This window comes from Carya illinoinensis, chromosome 13, assembly GCF_018687715.1.
Source record: "Carya illinoinensis cultivar Pawnee chromosome 13, C.illinoinensisPawnee_v1, whole genome shotgun sequence".
Taxonomy (NCBI): domain Eukaryota; kingdom Viridiplantae; phylum Streptophyta; class Magnoliopsida; order Fagales; family Juglandaceae; genus Carya; species Carya illinoinensis.
In genome coordinates this window covers 27,955,788-27,972,341 of record NC_056764.1, presented here as the reverse complement: position 1 = coordinate 27,972,341, position 16,554 = coordinate 27,955,788, and the positions used below count along the sequence as shown (strand labels likewise).

Genomic DNA, 16,554 nt, shown 5'->3' with positions numbered 1-16,554 from the left:
TATATATATATACACACATATATATATATATATATCAAGGATAAATACATTTATAGCAAAATGAGTTGTAATATATATATTTTTTTATAAATGCATTTCTACACATTTGTTCGTATGTATTAATTCAATATTAAAACTAGTAATAAAAAATAAACACATTCAAATAACTTCACAATAAGACTAGTAACAAGAGTAAAGATTAAAGGTTTTTCTCGCGCATGGCTCAGCTGTGCAACTAGTATAATTAATAATCGGTCCAAATGATCTCTCTATTCATATAAATCTATCATCTTTTGCCGTCTATGTTGCGAGTAAAACCACAATAATCATGTTAACCCAACTCTCAACGATATCACGGGGTGATCAGGGAGATGCCACTCGGCGCCAACCTGGAAGCCAAATAATAGTTCGCAGCCTCCGATGGATGTAAACCGTCCCAGAATACGTACTCTGATGCATTTGCACACGTCCCTATCGATTCCTGATTGCATAGTATTGACGTTTCTAGCAAGCCTGTTCCACAGCAAGCCCTCCTTGCCTCAAAGAACCCTATAAGCAAACAAGTTATGAAAATTATTCTATCAATATCCAACGACTTTACATGATTAATAAGACAGATGTTGTTGATAACTATTAACAGGGCTTTGAGCAAAATGGTAGTAAATTTTGGGGCATTTGCTAGGCATGCACGAGAAAAATCAGAAGTAGTTGATGTACCATGTTTTGAAGGGTTTGTGGCAATTTCATAGAGAGGTTGGTAGGCATCAAAGACCACCAATTTGAGGTCATGGAGGTTATTTTGCAGCCAGTGAGATGTGGCATTGAGCTTGTAATTGAAGGAAACCGCATCGTTGTTTAACCTTTCCACACACACATTGCTACCCATCCCAAATATTGTTATAGTTGCTGGCAAGCATCCTATTGGCGGCAGTGTTGTCACTCCAATTCTCCTTGCTCCCAATGCATAGAGTCTCTGTCACCAAATGTTTTGTTCACCAGATAATAGACCCAAGAAATTTGTAAATCTCATATTGCTTGCAAACATAATTAAACCAAAAAAGTCAGTTTCTGACCTAGGGATTTCACACTCCAAACTATCAAAGTGACGCACGACACCTTTCAACTTTCAAAAACCTATACTTTACACCATCATTCAAAAGGGATTGACGGTCGGATCTCAATGAAGGGTGCAAAGTGCTAGTTTTTAATAGTTTGAGGATACAATGTGTCAGTTTCAGTAAATTTCTAAAGTATACAATCCTTGATAATTTGAGGGCGATGCTCTACACCATTGGCAATCTCATTGGTCTAATAATTATAGTGTGCTAAATGATCTAGCTATCTAGAATGAGTTGTCTATCTATATGAGTGCGTTTAAAATTAAAGAATGTCACAATTAATCTTTGTTAGGAAATTGATATGAGTGAGGGACCTGAATGAAACGCGTATATGATTGTATGAGAAGGTCTGAGAACCGATCAGGAGGAAGGGCCAGGTAGAGAAGAGGATTAACGTAATAGTTTTGAAGAAAGTCGCTGCTCCCAGCACTAACAAGGAAGATTGCACGAGATATTATTGATGCAACATTTGATCTCCCTACAACTGCAGCCAACCTATTCTGATATTCTCTGTAGTACCACAGCTGCCTACTCAATGGGATCGCACGCTATGCCACGAAAAACACAAATCATATCACCAAAAAAAGAAACAAAAGAAAAGGAGCTTGATTGAGAGAGAGAGAGAGAGAGAGAGAGAGAGAGAGAGAGAGAGAGAGAGAGAGAGAGAGAGAGAGAGAGAGAGAGAGAGAGTTGTTCTAACTATAGTATATTTACATATAGGTTAGCTGTAGCATCATAGTAACCAGAAGAAGCTGAGGCAAAGTTGGCACCAATCAAGAGGTTTGTTCCTCTATCTCTTCCGCTAAGATAAGGTGGTGGATAAGTCAGGCCTAGCAGGTCAGCTGCAATCAAAGAAAACACAGAAATTTGAAAGTTCATAAGATAAAACCAGTGAAAAAAGTATCAAAATTTGATTGTTAAGGAGACTGAAAAAATTGAGGGTCATGAGAATTATTTACCAATGAAGTCTATGGCTAGCTTTCCATTGCAGAATCTCCCAGTTGATTCGTGAGTAACAAAATCTCTTCCGTACGGAGGAAAGTTTGCTTTTATAAAGGTATAGATGTGGTTGTTGTTCCCTACATCAACAACAGAGTCCCCAAATATAAAAAATGGGCGAACCGAAGACTGCCCATCAGCCACAAAGAAGACTAGAAACAAAGTGAGAAAAGGAGCCAAGCTAGGACTTGGAAAACCCATGACTATCATCTGCTATAACTATAAGCAGTGTGGTTCTTGCCAAGAGAGAGACACAAAGAGAGGAGGCTATGAAGATGAGTTGTTAGGGAAATGGGAATTTAAAGTAGGACAACACGTTGTAGAGATCATGGTTCTTCACCTTATTATTCTGCCACCAACCTTCAAACCTCTGATCTTTGGAATTTTCACACGTATACTAATTAGTAATCCCCAAGCCAACAAAGATGGTGGGTTGGGATAGTTCATAGTTGCAAGAAACATGACCAATTTTTATATTTGGTGGGCAAAGTGAGAACAATCTAGGAAATATTTTTCTATTTCGACCCATGCTTGATCATGTTTCTCATGTAAATATCTTAATTTCCATGTTTGGTTAATGCCTTTCCCGGCCACAAAAAGTTCATGATTTCGAACTAATATGTAACGGTACGTCATTTTAATCTAGATTTCACACTATTACAAACATAATCATGATCTAGAAGGAGTTGGTGAAATTAATTATTTAATTTCTTGACCATAGCTATCTTTCGGGGGACGAAATCAAAAATAATAATATTATTAGTACTCTTCATTTTAAATCTTGACATTTTCAGTCGGTCACGCTTGATGATGAGACACATTAATTCAAGTGATTTTTTCTATCAATTATCATTTAAATGACAATTATATAAGAGAAATTTATTATTAAAAATTTAATTCTTTTATATAAATCTCATATTTACTTATTTTAAAAACAATACAATAATTACTTATTCTATAACCGTAAATATCACATTTTTAATCAATTTAGCAATCACTGGCTGCAATATTTGTCACTTCTCACTTAACACATAAAGACAAAACCCATTGGCTCTAGTAGATCCAAATTGTCGCCCACATGACTATTTTTTTTTTTTTTAAGAAATCCTAATTACTAATAATTTGATTTTAAAAATATTATCAATAACATCATGATATTTCATATTTGAGAATCTCATGAATACCGTTGAGTCGGCATGATTGAGTGGCAGTACATCGATCCATGCAGAGTACCGCCTGATCATCTAGCTCTTGCATCATGCATGGGGTCATCTTATATATGATCTGTGCATGCTTGCATGCATTTGTTTGTTAATTTGTTTGTTTATCGGATAACTGGAAGAATAATTGTGAAAATAAGAACTACAACGTACGTACTATTTTGAGAAATATTACTGTTATACATTCTTGATTTTATCGAATTCTACTATTATTTGGGTGAAAAGATTTAACGTTTTTAGCATTTAATGAATGATGTCTGTAATGGACACAAGTGTCTATTGTGGGCATTACTGGATGCGCATATCTCATCTGCGCCTTCTTCGATGCTTCGCATTTGCTCTGCTCTGCTCTCTATTTGTTTCAGGTTTTAACTTCTTATGTACTATTTATATATTGTTCATGAAATTGGTAACGTAATCCAAATCTTCGTGCATGCATGGGCCGGACATATGGAAATCCATAGTAGGGCCCATTTAAGGCAATCCAAGTCCTTCATGGACTATTTCCCATGCAGTTGGTAAGCAAAATGGCTGGTCTTTTAAAGTAAATATATAGTCTATTAATGGCTAATATTTTGGAAAGGGAAAATATTATTTTATTTTTATCGTTTTCAGTTAATTTTTAAGTACCTTCCCATTAGAATGATAAACATATAAAAACTACTTAACTATGTTACATTAACGGATTTAGTTGGGATGACAAAATTTAAAATGAACGGAGTCACTTTACATTTTATAATGCCTTTCTAGTGAAAAAAACTTCCCTCTCAATCTCAACACAAAAGAAGACTTTGAATAGTAGTAAAATTATTTTTGAGTAGTAATAAAATTATTTGAGTTAAGATGTTTAATGTGATTTTGAGAAATGAAAGGGAAAAAATTAAATAAAAATATTATAAAGTTAAAATATTATTATTTTTTAATTTCAAACAATTGAATTATTTTTTTTATTTTATTTGAAAGTTTGGAAAAGTTGTAATCATTAGGTAATGATTAGATAAAAAAGTTAAAAATTTAAAAGTAAAAAGTATTTGTATTTAAAGTATTTGGATGTTTAAATGAAATATGATAAAATAAGATGATATGAACCAAACCAAACTATTTTACAATCCAAACAGGGCCTAAAATTAGAGTTTAGGAATGAAAAGGTTCATTTTTTAAAATCAGATTGTAATATGTAGGGCTAGAAAAAAAAAATGGGAAAACTGGAGAACTGGAGAATCGGACCAGATCGGACCAATGTAAAATTGGTTTGGTTCAATACTGGTTCCGATTTTTCAAAATCAGTTTAAAATTGATTCGGTTACAGTTTTGCTTTTTATAATACCAGATTGGTTCGTATATATATAATTTTTTATTTTTTGATTATATACAATAATTTTTTATATTGTATGAATATATATATTATATGCTAAATTACTAATTAATATAATATCAAACTTTAAAATTTATTATTCATGTCTAATAATCTTATAACATAAAATTAACATAACATAAAACTAATTTTATAAATCTTAAAATAAGTTATAACATTTGAGATAACATATAAATTTTAATTTTAGAATATAAAATATCAAAATTACTATAACATAAAATTTTAATCTCCAACATGGACATAAATATTAAGTTATTAATATAAACCTACTTTTGATATATATAGATACATATATATATCAAGGATAAATACATTTATGACAAAATGAGTTACAATATATATATATATATATTTTTATAAATACATTTCAACACATTTGATCATATGTATTAAGTATGTAGTTTTTGTTTCGTAAATAATTGGACACAACTCTTGCTATCTTTCTCTACTCTAGAAAATTTTGTGAGGTTTTCCTCATTAAAATTACACTGAAAAAATAGGTAAAACTAGAATTTTTGATTTTAGTGATGAATTAGTCTGGTATTACTTCTTTAATTCTCAAAACTGATGCACACTATTTCAATTTTAAAATATGTCCAAAGCTAAATCGAACCGGGACGGTTACACCTCTTGTAATATGTGATCACACCACATGTACTATTTTATAGGCTTAGGAGTTAGGTCCGCCTGCCAGGCCCTTGCTCATGGCAGACAAATAGGCGAACGCCTGCCCATGCATAAAGGCAAGGGTAGGTGTCGAGTTGGGCTTCAAACCCGCATGGGTTTAACCTGTCTGCACAACCTATATATATATATATATATATATTTATATCCTATATATATTTAAGAAAAAATTAGAATAAAACGATATTGTTTCATTTTAGAGTAAATTATCTCCCCTCCCCACATCTCTCTCTCTCTCTCTCTCTCTCTCTCTCTCTCTCTCTCTCTCTCTCTCTCTCTCTCTCAAGGGTATAAGGGGAAAAAAATCCAAGAGAGACTCCCCATCTCTCTTTTCTTCTCTCTTCTCTCTCAACCCCATTCTTCGTCCAAACTCCTCATCTTTTTTAGGGGTGTCAAATCGTGTTAACGACTCGTATTCGTGTCGTGTCAAAGCATATATATTATACTATATAGGTCAATCCTAACATGACCCGTTAAGCTTATCGTGTCAAAATCTTAAACCCTAACACGACTCGTTAACATAACGGGTCGTATCACGTCAACCTGTTTTGACTCATTAATAAATATTACGAAATAGGTTAACACGATACAATACGATATGTTTCAAATTGTTTATGTAAATGGGTTGAATATGCCCAAAATTAACCCGTTTGATCTGATTAAATTTAGTAAAATTTTATATAAATGTTAAAATTACAATATCTACAAAAATTATAAAACTAACTACAATTCTAAAATTACAATCTAGATAAGAAAAAAATCGGAATTGAAATTCTAACAATTTTACTTTTAGGTATAATTGTAACTTTAACTTTCTTAACGTGTCATAACGGGTTATAACGTGTCAAAACGGGTTGACTCGTTAAGCAATCGTGTCTTAACAGGTTAATCCATTTTGATCCAAACCCGTTAAAACCAAACCCTAACCTGCTATTATCGTATCGTGTTCGTATTGGGTTAACACGTCGTGTAACATATTGTCACCCCTAATCTTCTTTATCTCCTCCACATTATCGGTCCAAACTTTGCAGCACGTCATCTCCTCTTCTTCTGCTTCGTCTTCTCTTCCCTTCATCTACTTTTTCTTCTCAAGGTGCTTCTCGGTCTGAATCTATGTATTTGAAGTTTGATGTCTGGATTTAGTGAAAAGATCTATACATTTGGTGAGAAGATACATAGATTTGGAGCGATCGGAATATTTTGGAATGGATAGCAAGGCAATCAGTCCACCTAGCAGTTAGGGGTGTAACCGGTCCGATTTTGGACAAAATTTAGGACCGAACCAGTATGTGCCGGTTTTGTATTTTTCAAAACCGATTACGTACCAATTACCCTCCTAAACCGGTATTCTGGTTTTACCAGTTTTAATGTACGATATTATATAATATATAATATATAAAATATAGTATATTATAGTATATAATACTATAGTGATAATATATTGTAATATATTATAATTATATTATAGACTATAATGATATATTATAATATATAATATAATGATATATTATAGTATATTATAATATATAGTGATATAGTATTAGTATAACTATTAATACCATAAGCAAAATGATATAAGATTTTAAAATTTAATATTATATTAATTAGTAATTTATCATATAATACAAAACTATTTTATAGATAGTTATATATTATATATAAATATTATATACAACATAAAAAATTAAAATATATATAAATCGGTCCAGTCTGGTCCGATCCGTTTTTTTTTTTTAAAAAAAAATTGAAATCGGATTGATTTTGACCGGTTTTAAGAAAACTAAAATCAGTACCAGATCGAACCAACCTCGAGACCGGACCGATGGCACCAGTTTGGCCCGATCGAGTCCGGTTTACCGATTATCAATTTTTTTTTACACCCCTACCAGCAGTTGGGCAAGATCACCCACCCATGCTGGACGAGGCCGGGGCAGGTTGCTAAGGTCCATATATAGCCCCTCATCCATGCGGGTCCATAGTAGCAAGCCTACTATTTTAGTATTTAACCTCTTTTCACACAAATAGATTGTTTTAATTTTTTGGCTGCGTCATGTAATCCAATTAAGTAATTATATTTAAACTAATTGGAAATATCATAAAATTTTAAAGCTGAAAATATAAACCACACCATCTTTCATCTATAACATTTCATTTTCTTTACACTAAATGCAATTCATTAAAACTAGTAATAAAAAATAAATGCATTCAAATAACTTCACAATAAGACTAAAAACAAGAGTAAAGATTAAAGATTTTTCTCGCACATGGCTCAGTTGCGCAACTAGTATAATTAATAATCGGTCCAAATGATCTCTCTATTCATATAAATCTGCCATCTATGGCCATCCATGTTACAAGTAAAACCACAATAACCCAACTCTCAATGATATCACGGGGTGATCAGGGAGATGTCACTCGATGCCAACCTGGAAGCCAAAGCATAGTTCGCAGCCTCCGAGGGATGTAATCCGTCCCAAAATACGTACTCTGATGCATTTGCACACGTCCCTATTGATTCCTGATTGCATAGTATTAACGTTTCTAGCAAGCCTGTTCCACAACAAGCCCTCCTTGCCACAAAGAACCCTGTAAGCAAACAAGTTATGATAATTATTCTATCAATATCCAACGACTTTACATGATTAATGAGACAAATGTTATTTTCAACTATGAACAGGGTGATTGAGCTGAAATATTGCATGTTTTAGCTATTTAAAACCAATGTATTTTAAATTCTTTGTGACACTATTATTGGTTTTAGATACGAGTTGTGATTTTTAATTGATTGATATCATGTTTATGCTTAATTTTATAATTATGATTTAATGAGACAATATTTCCTCACATAAATAATCTGTTTTTGATAATCTATTTTTTTTTAATTTATTTTTTGAGTGTTATTTCTTTCTTCTTATTTTCAGTTTAAATAAAATTCAAATGAGATCCGGATGGAACTCTCGACCAAAAGTACATATTAATTGAGATGAATGAAGAGAATGAAAGAAGTACTTGGTAACTAAAAAATAAGACACAAAATGAAGACGTGGTGACTTTCTTATTTTGATTGTTCATAAGTACATGCGATGAAGAAAATGATTTGCGGTGGACAAATACATGCAAAGTTAAAGTCTAAAAAGGAGGCTGAAACCAAGTAGAGACATGTTGAAAAGAAAAAAATAAATAAAGAAGTACATGCCGTGTTGTGTTTGAATTGGAGGAAGTTTGCAACTTGAGGCAGCTATTTATATATGTGTGTGTGTGTGTGTGTGTGGCTGGACGGTAGAAAAAAAGGGAAGAGAAGAGATAGGAGAGTGGGTGAGCAATCAAGGGAGCCGTGTAGGAGTTTTCAACCAATGGAGACGTGCTGGAATTTTATTGTAATGAGAAGTATTAATTTGATTAGAGGAAGAAGTTTGGCACCGACGTGAGGCTTGGCATCGACGTGAGGCAGCTGTATATATATATATATATATATATTGCTGAACCAGAGAGGGGAACGGGGGCTTCCCCCTCTTGGCTGGAGTGAGACTAGCCAGGGAGGGAAGACGTGGAGAGAAAAAGAAAAATAGAGAGAGTTTACGTTCAGGGGAGTTTTCTGGCGTTTTTGCTTTTCTTCGTGGCAGTCCATCGCTGAAGGGAAAGCTAGGCTGAGGAGAGGTTACGGAGGTGGTTAATTTTCTGAAAGCTGGAAAGACACAGTTTAACATAAACTCAGGCTGAAGGAGAGTTGAGAAGCTACTGATTTTACGTAAACTCAGGCTGAAGGAGAAAGCTACTGATACGCAAGAACTGGATTCTCTGTTTTCAGAGAAAGAAACAGAGTAGCTGCAGAACCAGTTTTCATTTTCGTATGGTTGAAACTGGAACGAAAAAGGAAGGGTTCTTGGACAGAGACGTGGGCTGGCTTACTTTTGGGAGGTTAGACGTAGCACTTCAACGTTTGGGAGTCACGTTGCACGGGGACACTGAGCATTGGAGAGAGTAAACGGAAGTGAATTTGGAGCAAATGGAACGGACACCAAACGGAGAGGGAGTTTTAACTTTTATTTTATTTTCTTTTCTTTTCAGTTTTATGTTATTGTGTGGTTTCATTGTATTTTATTTTAATTTTATCCTAAACAATATTTTTATAGCACTTGTGATGAACATTGTTGGCTAAATTTTCATACTAAGGTTAGCGGTGAAGTTTAATGATTTAAATATTGTTTTCGGATTCACGTAAAATTTATTCTGCGAGCTTGATCGATTGAAATATTTTATTATTGGATATTTTGATTATCTATATACTCATCTTGATTCATTGTGATTTTCCAATACAATGAATGCTTGAGGAATCCCTGTGGTATTCAAATAGATTTGTAAATGTTTTAATCATCAATCGTTCACGCTCAATCATAAGCGACTATTTTTTTTATCTTAAATGCTAAATCTTCCAATTAAACGGAATCATTATTCTAGTTTAATTGAAGTAAATTGATCGAAAACAATATCATAAATTATTAAACGGATTCTCGAAACCTTAGTCTTTCTCCATATCAATTCATTTTATCATTTTAGTTTGATTCAGTTATTTTACAATCTTCATCTTTATATTCGATTGTACGTTTCTTTCAGTAATTTCGTTTCATCATCTAAATTTATTTTCTTTATCACAAAAGTCAATCCCAGTGGATTCGATCCTGTAAGATACTACAACACCTGTATACTTGCAGGTAAAACTACACTAAATTGTTAGTTCATTAATTTGAGTCAAAATTTAGGCACAACAAGTTTTTGGCATCATTGTCGGGGATTGCAATATGTGATAATTTAAAAAAAAACAAAAACAAAAAAAAAAATAGTTCAGTAATCTTTTGCTAAATTTCTCTTATTTTTTTCAGGTACGATTTTTGTTATTTTGAAGGGAAAGAGATCAAGTAACTTTGCTCCCATATTCATATCATTTGGAACACAAAGCTTATTGCGCAATCATGCAATTTAATTTTGATGTGGAGAAAGTTTGCTCTCTTCGTAAGTTTCAACTTAATGAGTTAGAGGAAATCAGGAATGAAGCTTACGAAAACTCTCGTATTGCCAATGAGAGAATGAAAATTTTTCATGACAAAAATATTTTTCAAAAATCTTTTGAGCCTTCACAAAAAAAAATTGTTGTATAATTCAAGGCTTCATTTATTTCCTGGCAAGCTTCGATCCCGATAGATCGACCCCTTTGTTGTAAAAATTGTTTATCCTTTTGGGGCCGTTGAAATAGAAAATCAAAAGAATGGTAATGTTTTTAAAGTTAATGGACAAAGGTTGAAACCATTTTTGGGTGATTTTACTTCAGAGGTTGAGTCCACTACTCTGGAAGATCCTGCTTATCAGAATTAATTTTTGATTTTTCATTGTATATACCGTATTTGTTTGTTTTATTTTTCTTTCTTTTTTTTTTTTGTTTTTTGTGCTTTTAACTTTGACAGAAATCTACTCCTTATGTGCACATCTTTCCTCTATGTTTAATCATTTTCGTCTCAATATATGTTCTACAGTGTTTATCTTACTCCAATTCATGTCTATATAACATACATCATCGAACATTCAATTGCTGAACATTGAGGACAATGTCACATTTAGTTGGGGGAGGGTTTTCTGTTAAAAATGTGTTAGTACCAAAAAAAAAAATGTGTTAGTACCAAAAAAATAAATAAATAAATAAAAATAAAAAAATAAAAATAAAAATAAAAATTTGTGAGGTGCATTGAAACATAAATGATTAACACACACTCCTAGCATGTTTGTTAGATTTGAGTATCTTGGTGGAGTAGTTGAGCGAAATTATTTTGTGAAGATTTATTTTTAACTTTAAGCATAGAACATGACTTATTATGCATCATATTTTGTTGATGAGTGACTTGAAATACCGGGATGCGATATTTACAAAAATGAGAATTAGTATGCTTTATATAGAATAAAGGGCAAGTTTTGAAAGAACATTTTGCACATGCTTACACTTGTAATGTTCCTCATTAATATTCATTGATTTAAAACAGGAGAAGTAAACTGCAGGACTACCGAGCCTTATATGAAAAAAAAATAAAAAAGAAAAAAAGAAAGAAAGAAAAATAAATAAATAAAAAAATAAAAAAAGAAAAAAGAAAAAGAAAAAAATCGTGTAAGTTTTCTTAAATAAAGGGCTAGAAATAGTTATTCAAAATTTTGGGGGTTGAGTGTTCAACCTTTAAACAGAGTTGGCGTGAAAACTGCTAGTCTCTTAGGCTTTGAGGTAGTTAGAATCAATAATGATTAATCTTAAAGTTGAAAAATCTTATAATAAATCATGCTTATTAGTGAGGAATACACACAGGTTTAGCCACACACACATATCCAAGTTCTAATACATTTGCTCCAATTCTATGTGAACAGTTATTGAGACTTTCCTTGTGGATACAACTCTTGGTGTTGAGTGTCACGAATCAATTTTTTTTGAGAATTCAGAATTATGTGTAATTGTTTTTGTTTGAATTTCGAGCTTTATGCAATGTTCATCTCAATTAATTTTCACTATTTTGCTCAAGGATTAGCAAAAAACTAGTTGGGAGTGTGATTGAGCTGAAATATTGCATGTTTTAGCTATTTAAAACCAATGTATTTTAAATTCTTCGTGACACTATTATTGGTTTTAGATGAAAAAATGGTTAATTAGCATAAATACGAGTTGTGATTTTTAATTGATTGATATCATGTTTATGCTTAATTTTATAATTATGATTTAATGGGAAAATGTTTCCTCACATAAATAGTCTGTTTTTGATAATTTATTTTTCTTTTAATTTATTTTTTGAGTGTTATTTCTTTCTTCTTATTTTCAGTTTAAATAAAATTCAAATGAGATCCGGATGGAACTCTTGACCAAAAGTACATATTAATTGAGATGAATAAAGAGAATGAAAGAAGTGCTTGGCAGCTGAAAAATAAGACACAAAATGAAGACGTGGTGACTTTCTTATTTTGATTGTTCATAAGTACATGCGATGAAGAAAATGATTTGTGGTGGACAAATACATGCAAAGTTAAAGTCTAAAAAGGAGGCTGAAACCAAGTAGAGGCATGTTGAAAAGAAAAAAAATAAATAAAGAAGTACATGCTGTGCCGTGTTTGAATTGGAGGAAGTTTGCAACTTGAGGCAGCTATTTATATATATATATATATATCTGTGTGTGTGTGTGTGGCTGGACGGTAGAAAAAAAGGGAAGAGAAGAGATAGGAGAGTGGGTGAGCAATCAAGGGAGCCGTGTAGGAGTTTTCAACCAATGGAGGCGTGCTGGAATTTTATTGTGCTGAAAAGTATTAATTTGATTAGAGGAAGAAGTTTGGCACCGACGTGAGGCAGTTGTATATATATATATTGCTGAACCAGAGAGGGGAATGGGGGCTTCCCCCTCCTGGCTGGAGTGAGACTGGCCAGGGAGGGAAGACGTTGAGAGAAAAAGAAAAATAGAGAGTTTACGTTCAGGGGAGTTTTCTGGCATTTTTGCTTTTCTTCGTGGCGGTCCGTCGCTGAAGGGAAAGCTAGGCTAAGGAGAGGTTACGGAGGTGTTTCTGAAAGCTGGAAAGACACATTTTAATGTAAACTCAGGCTGAAGGAGAGTTGAGAAGCTGCTGGTTTTACATAAACTCAGGCTGAAGGAGAAAGCTACTAATACGCAAGAACTGGGTTCTCTGTTTTCAGAGAAAGAAACAGAGTAGCTGCAGAACCAGTTTTCATTTTTGTATGGTTGAAACTGGAACGAAAAAGGAAGGGTTCTTGGACAGAGACGTGGGCTGGCTTGCTTTTGGGAGGTTAGACGCTGCACTTCAACGTTTGGGAGTCACGTTGCACGGGGACACTGAGCGTTGGAGAGAGTAGACGGAAGTGAGTTTGGAGCAAACGGAACGGACACCAAACGGAGAGGGAGTTTTAACTTTTATTTTCTTTTCTTTTCTTTTCAGTTTTATGTTATTGTGTGGTTTCATTGTATTTTATTTTAATTTTATCCTGAACAATATTTTTATAGCACTTGTGATGAATATTGTTGGCTAAATTTTCATACTAAGGTTAACGGTGAAGTTTAATGATTTAAATATTATTTTCAGAAACGCGTAAAATTTATTCTGCGAGATTGATCGATTAAAGGATTTTATTATTGGATATTTTGATTATCTATATACTCATCTTGATTCATTGTGATTTTTCAATACAGTGAATGCTTGAGGAATCCCTGTGGTATTCAAATAGATTTGTAAATGTTTTAATCATCAATCGTTCACGCTCAATCATAAGCGACTATTTTTATTGATTTTAAATGTTAAATCTTCCAATTAAACGGAATCATTATTCTAGTTTAATTGAAGTAAATCGATCGGAAACAATATCATAAATTATTAAACGGATCCTCGAAACCTTAGTCTTTCTCCATATCAATTCATTTTATCATTTTAGTTTGATTCAGTTATTTTACAATCTTCATCTTTATATTCGATTGTACATTTCTTTTAGTAATTTCGTTTCATCATCTGAATTTATTTTCTTTATCACAAAAGTCAATCCATGTGGATTCGATCCTGTAAGATACTACAACACCTATATACTTGCAGGTAAAACTGCACTAAATTTTTGGTTCATTAATTTGAGTTAAAGTTTAGGCGCAACACAGGGCTTTGAGCAAAATGGTGGTAAGTTTTGGGGCCTTTGCTAGGCATGCACGAGACAAATCAGATGTAGTTGATGTACCATGTTTTGAAGGGTTTGTGGCAATTTCATAGAGAGGTTGGTAGGCATCAAAGACCACCAATTTGAGATCATGGAGGTTATTTTGCAGCGAGTGAGATGTGGCATTGAGCTTGTAATTGAAGGAAACTGCATCGTTGTTTAAACTTTCCACCCACACATTGCTACCCATCCCAAATATTGTTATAGTTGCTGGCAAGCATCTTATTGGCGGCAGTGTTGTCACTCCAATTCTTCTTGCTCCCAATGCATAGAGTCTCTGTCACCAAATGTTTTGTTCACCAGATAATAGACCCAAGAAATTTGTGAATCTCATATTGCTTGCAAACATAATTAAACCAGAAAAGTAAGTTTCTGACCTTCAAACTATCAGGGTTTCACACTCCAAACCATCAAAAGTGACGCATGACACCTTTCAACTTTCAAAAACCTATACTTTACACCATCATTCAAATGGGATTGACGGTCGGATCTCAGTGAAGGGTGCAAAGTGCTAGTTTTTAATAGTTTGAGGATACAATGTGTCAGTTTCAGTAAATTTCTGAAGTATACAACCCTTGATAATTTGAGGGTGATGCTATACACCATTATCAATCTCATTGGTCTAATAATTATAGTGTGCTGAATGATCTAGGTATCTAGAATGAGTTGTCTATCTATATGCGTGCGCTTAAAATTAAAGAATGTCACTAGTAATCTCTGTTAGGAAATTGATATGAGTGAGGGACCTGAATGAAATGCATATAGGATTGTATGAGAAGGTCTGAGAACCGATCAGGAGTAAGGGCCAGGTAGAGAAGAGGATTAACGTAATAGTTTTGAAGAAAGTCGCTGCTCCCAGCACTAAAAATGAAGATTGCACAAGACATTATTGATGCAACATTTGATCTCCCTACAATTGCAGCCAACCTGTTCTGATATTCTCTGTAGTACCACAGCTGCCTACTCAATGGGATCGCACGCTATGCCACGAAAAACACAAATCTTATCACCAAAAAAGGAAACAAAAGAAAAGGAGCTCGATTGAGTCAGAGAGAGAGAGAAAGTTGTGTTCTAAGTGTAGTATATTTACATATAAGTTCGCTGTAGCATCATAGTAACTAGAAGAAGCTGAGACAAAGTTGGCACCAATCAAGAGGTTTGTTCCTCTGTCTCTTCCGCTAAGATAAGGCGGTGGATAAGTCAGGCCTAACATGTCAGCTGCGATCAAAGAAAACACAGAAATTCAGATAAAACCAGTTAAAGAAGTATCAAAATTTGACTATTAGGGAGACTGAAAAAATTGAGGGTCATGAGAATCATTTACCAATGAAGTCTATGGCTAGCTTTCCATTGCAGAATCTCCCAGTTCGTTCGTGACGAACAAAGTCTCTTCCATAAGGAGGGAAGTTTGCTTTTATAAAGGTATAGATGTGGTTGTTCCCTATATCAACAACATAGTCTCCAAATATGAAAAATGGATGAACCGAAGACTGCCCATCAGCCACAAAGAAGACCAGAAACAAAGTGAGAAAGGGAGCCAAGCTAGGACTTGGAAAACCCATGACTATCATCTGGTATAACTATAAGCAATGTGGCTCTTGCCAAGAGAGAGACAAAGAGAGAGGAGGCTATGAAGATGAGTTGTTAGGGAAATCGGAATTTAAAGTAGGACAACACATTGTAGGGATCTTGGTTCTTCACCTTATTATTCTACCACCAACCTTCGAACCTCTGATCTTTGAAATTTTCACACGTATACTAATCAGTAATCCCCAAGCCAACAAAGATGGTGGGTTGGGATAGTTCATAGTTGCAAGAAACATGACCAATTTTTATATTTGGTGGGCAGAGTGAGAACAATCTAGGAAATTCTTCTATGACAACATTAAAAGCAATTGATGGCAATCTGTGGATAAGAGAAAAAAATGGATTGTTAAATGATCGTGTAAACAAAACATGTCACTAACATTAAATTCATCAAAACTAAAGGTTATTAGGTTAACAACACAACCATGCCATCAATGTGTGAGTCTACCCTGCGACTCTCCTCTTCGCACGGAGGAGGCAGCTATTAACCCCACTGCTAGAGGTGGGTCTGCCCCTCGCTCAATTTTTTAGGGCCATCAATGGTCCTCTACTATCTCCTATCATGAACTGGACTCTGCAAGGGATAGCTTCAATGTCCCCAAACTCAATGGTTCTGGGGTTGCCTAACCAGTGTCGCGGAGCCATCGACATGAAAGGTATGGTAGTTTTTGTCACTTTGCACTTAGCTATATTCATGATGGGGCTTCATTTTTCCTTTGTATAACCTATTTGTGACGTGTTGGACGTCTTGGATCTTGCTCTGACACAACTTGTGCCTAATGCTTGGTGGATTTTGATGGCTTGCTGCGTCCTTTGGCAGTGCGTGTTGGAGCCCACGGGTGA

At 34.0% G+C, this 16,554-nt stretch overlaps 2 protein-coding genes across 2 annotated transcripts; both read right to left on the bottom strand.

Moving 5' to 3' along the window:
* Positions 1 to 260: 260 nt before the first annotated feature.
* LOC122292938 (GDSL esterase/lipase At5g22810-like) lies at positions 261 to 2,363 on the bottom strand. The gene is made up of 5 exons (XM_043101504.1): positions 2,078 to 2,363; positions 1,833 to 1,960; positions 1,433 to 1,666; positions 718 to 973; positions 261 to 549 (listed from the first exon to the last, which is right to left on the bottom strand). The coding sequence occupies exons 1-5, from the start codon at positions 2,325 to 2,327 to the stop codon at positions 353 to 355; spliced, it is 1,065 nt and encodes a 354-aa protein (XP_042957438.1). The 5' UTR covers positions 2,328 to 2,363; the 3' UTR covers positions 261 to 352.
* Positions 2,364 to 7,785: 5,422 nt separating this feature from the next.
* LOC122291100 (GDSL esterase/lipase At5g22810-like) lies at positions 7,786 to 15,686 on the bottom strand. The gene is made up of 5 exons (XM_043098747.1): positions 15,449 to 15,686; positions 15,215 to 15,342; positions 14,871 to 15,104; positions 14,146 to 14,401; positions 7,786 to 7,982 (listed from the first exon to the last, which is right to left on the bottom strand). The coding sequence occupies exons 1-5, from the start codon at positions 15,684 to 15,686 to the stop codon at positions 7,786 to 7,788; spliced, it is 1,053 nt and encodes a 350-aa protein (XP_042954681.1).
* Positions 15,687 to 16,554: the final 868 nt, after the last annotated feature.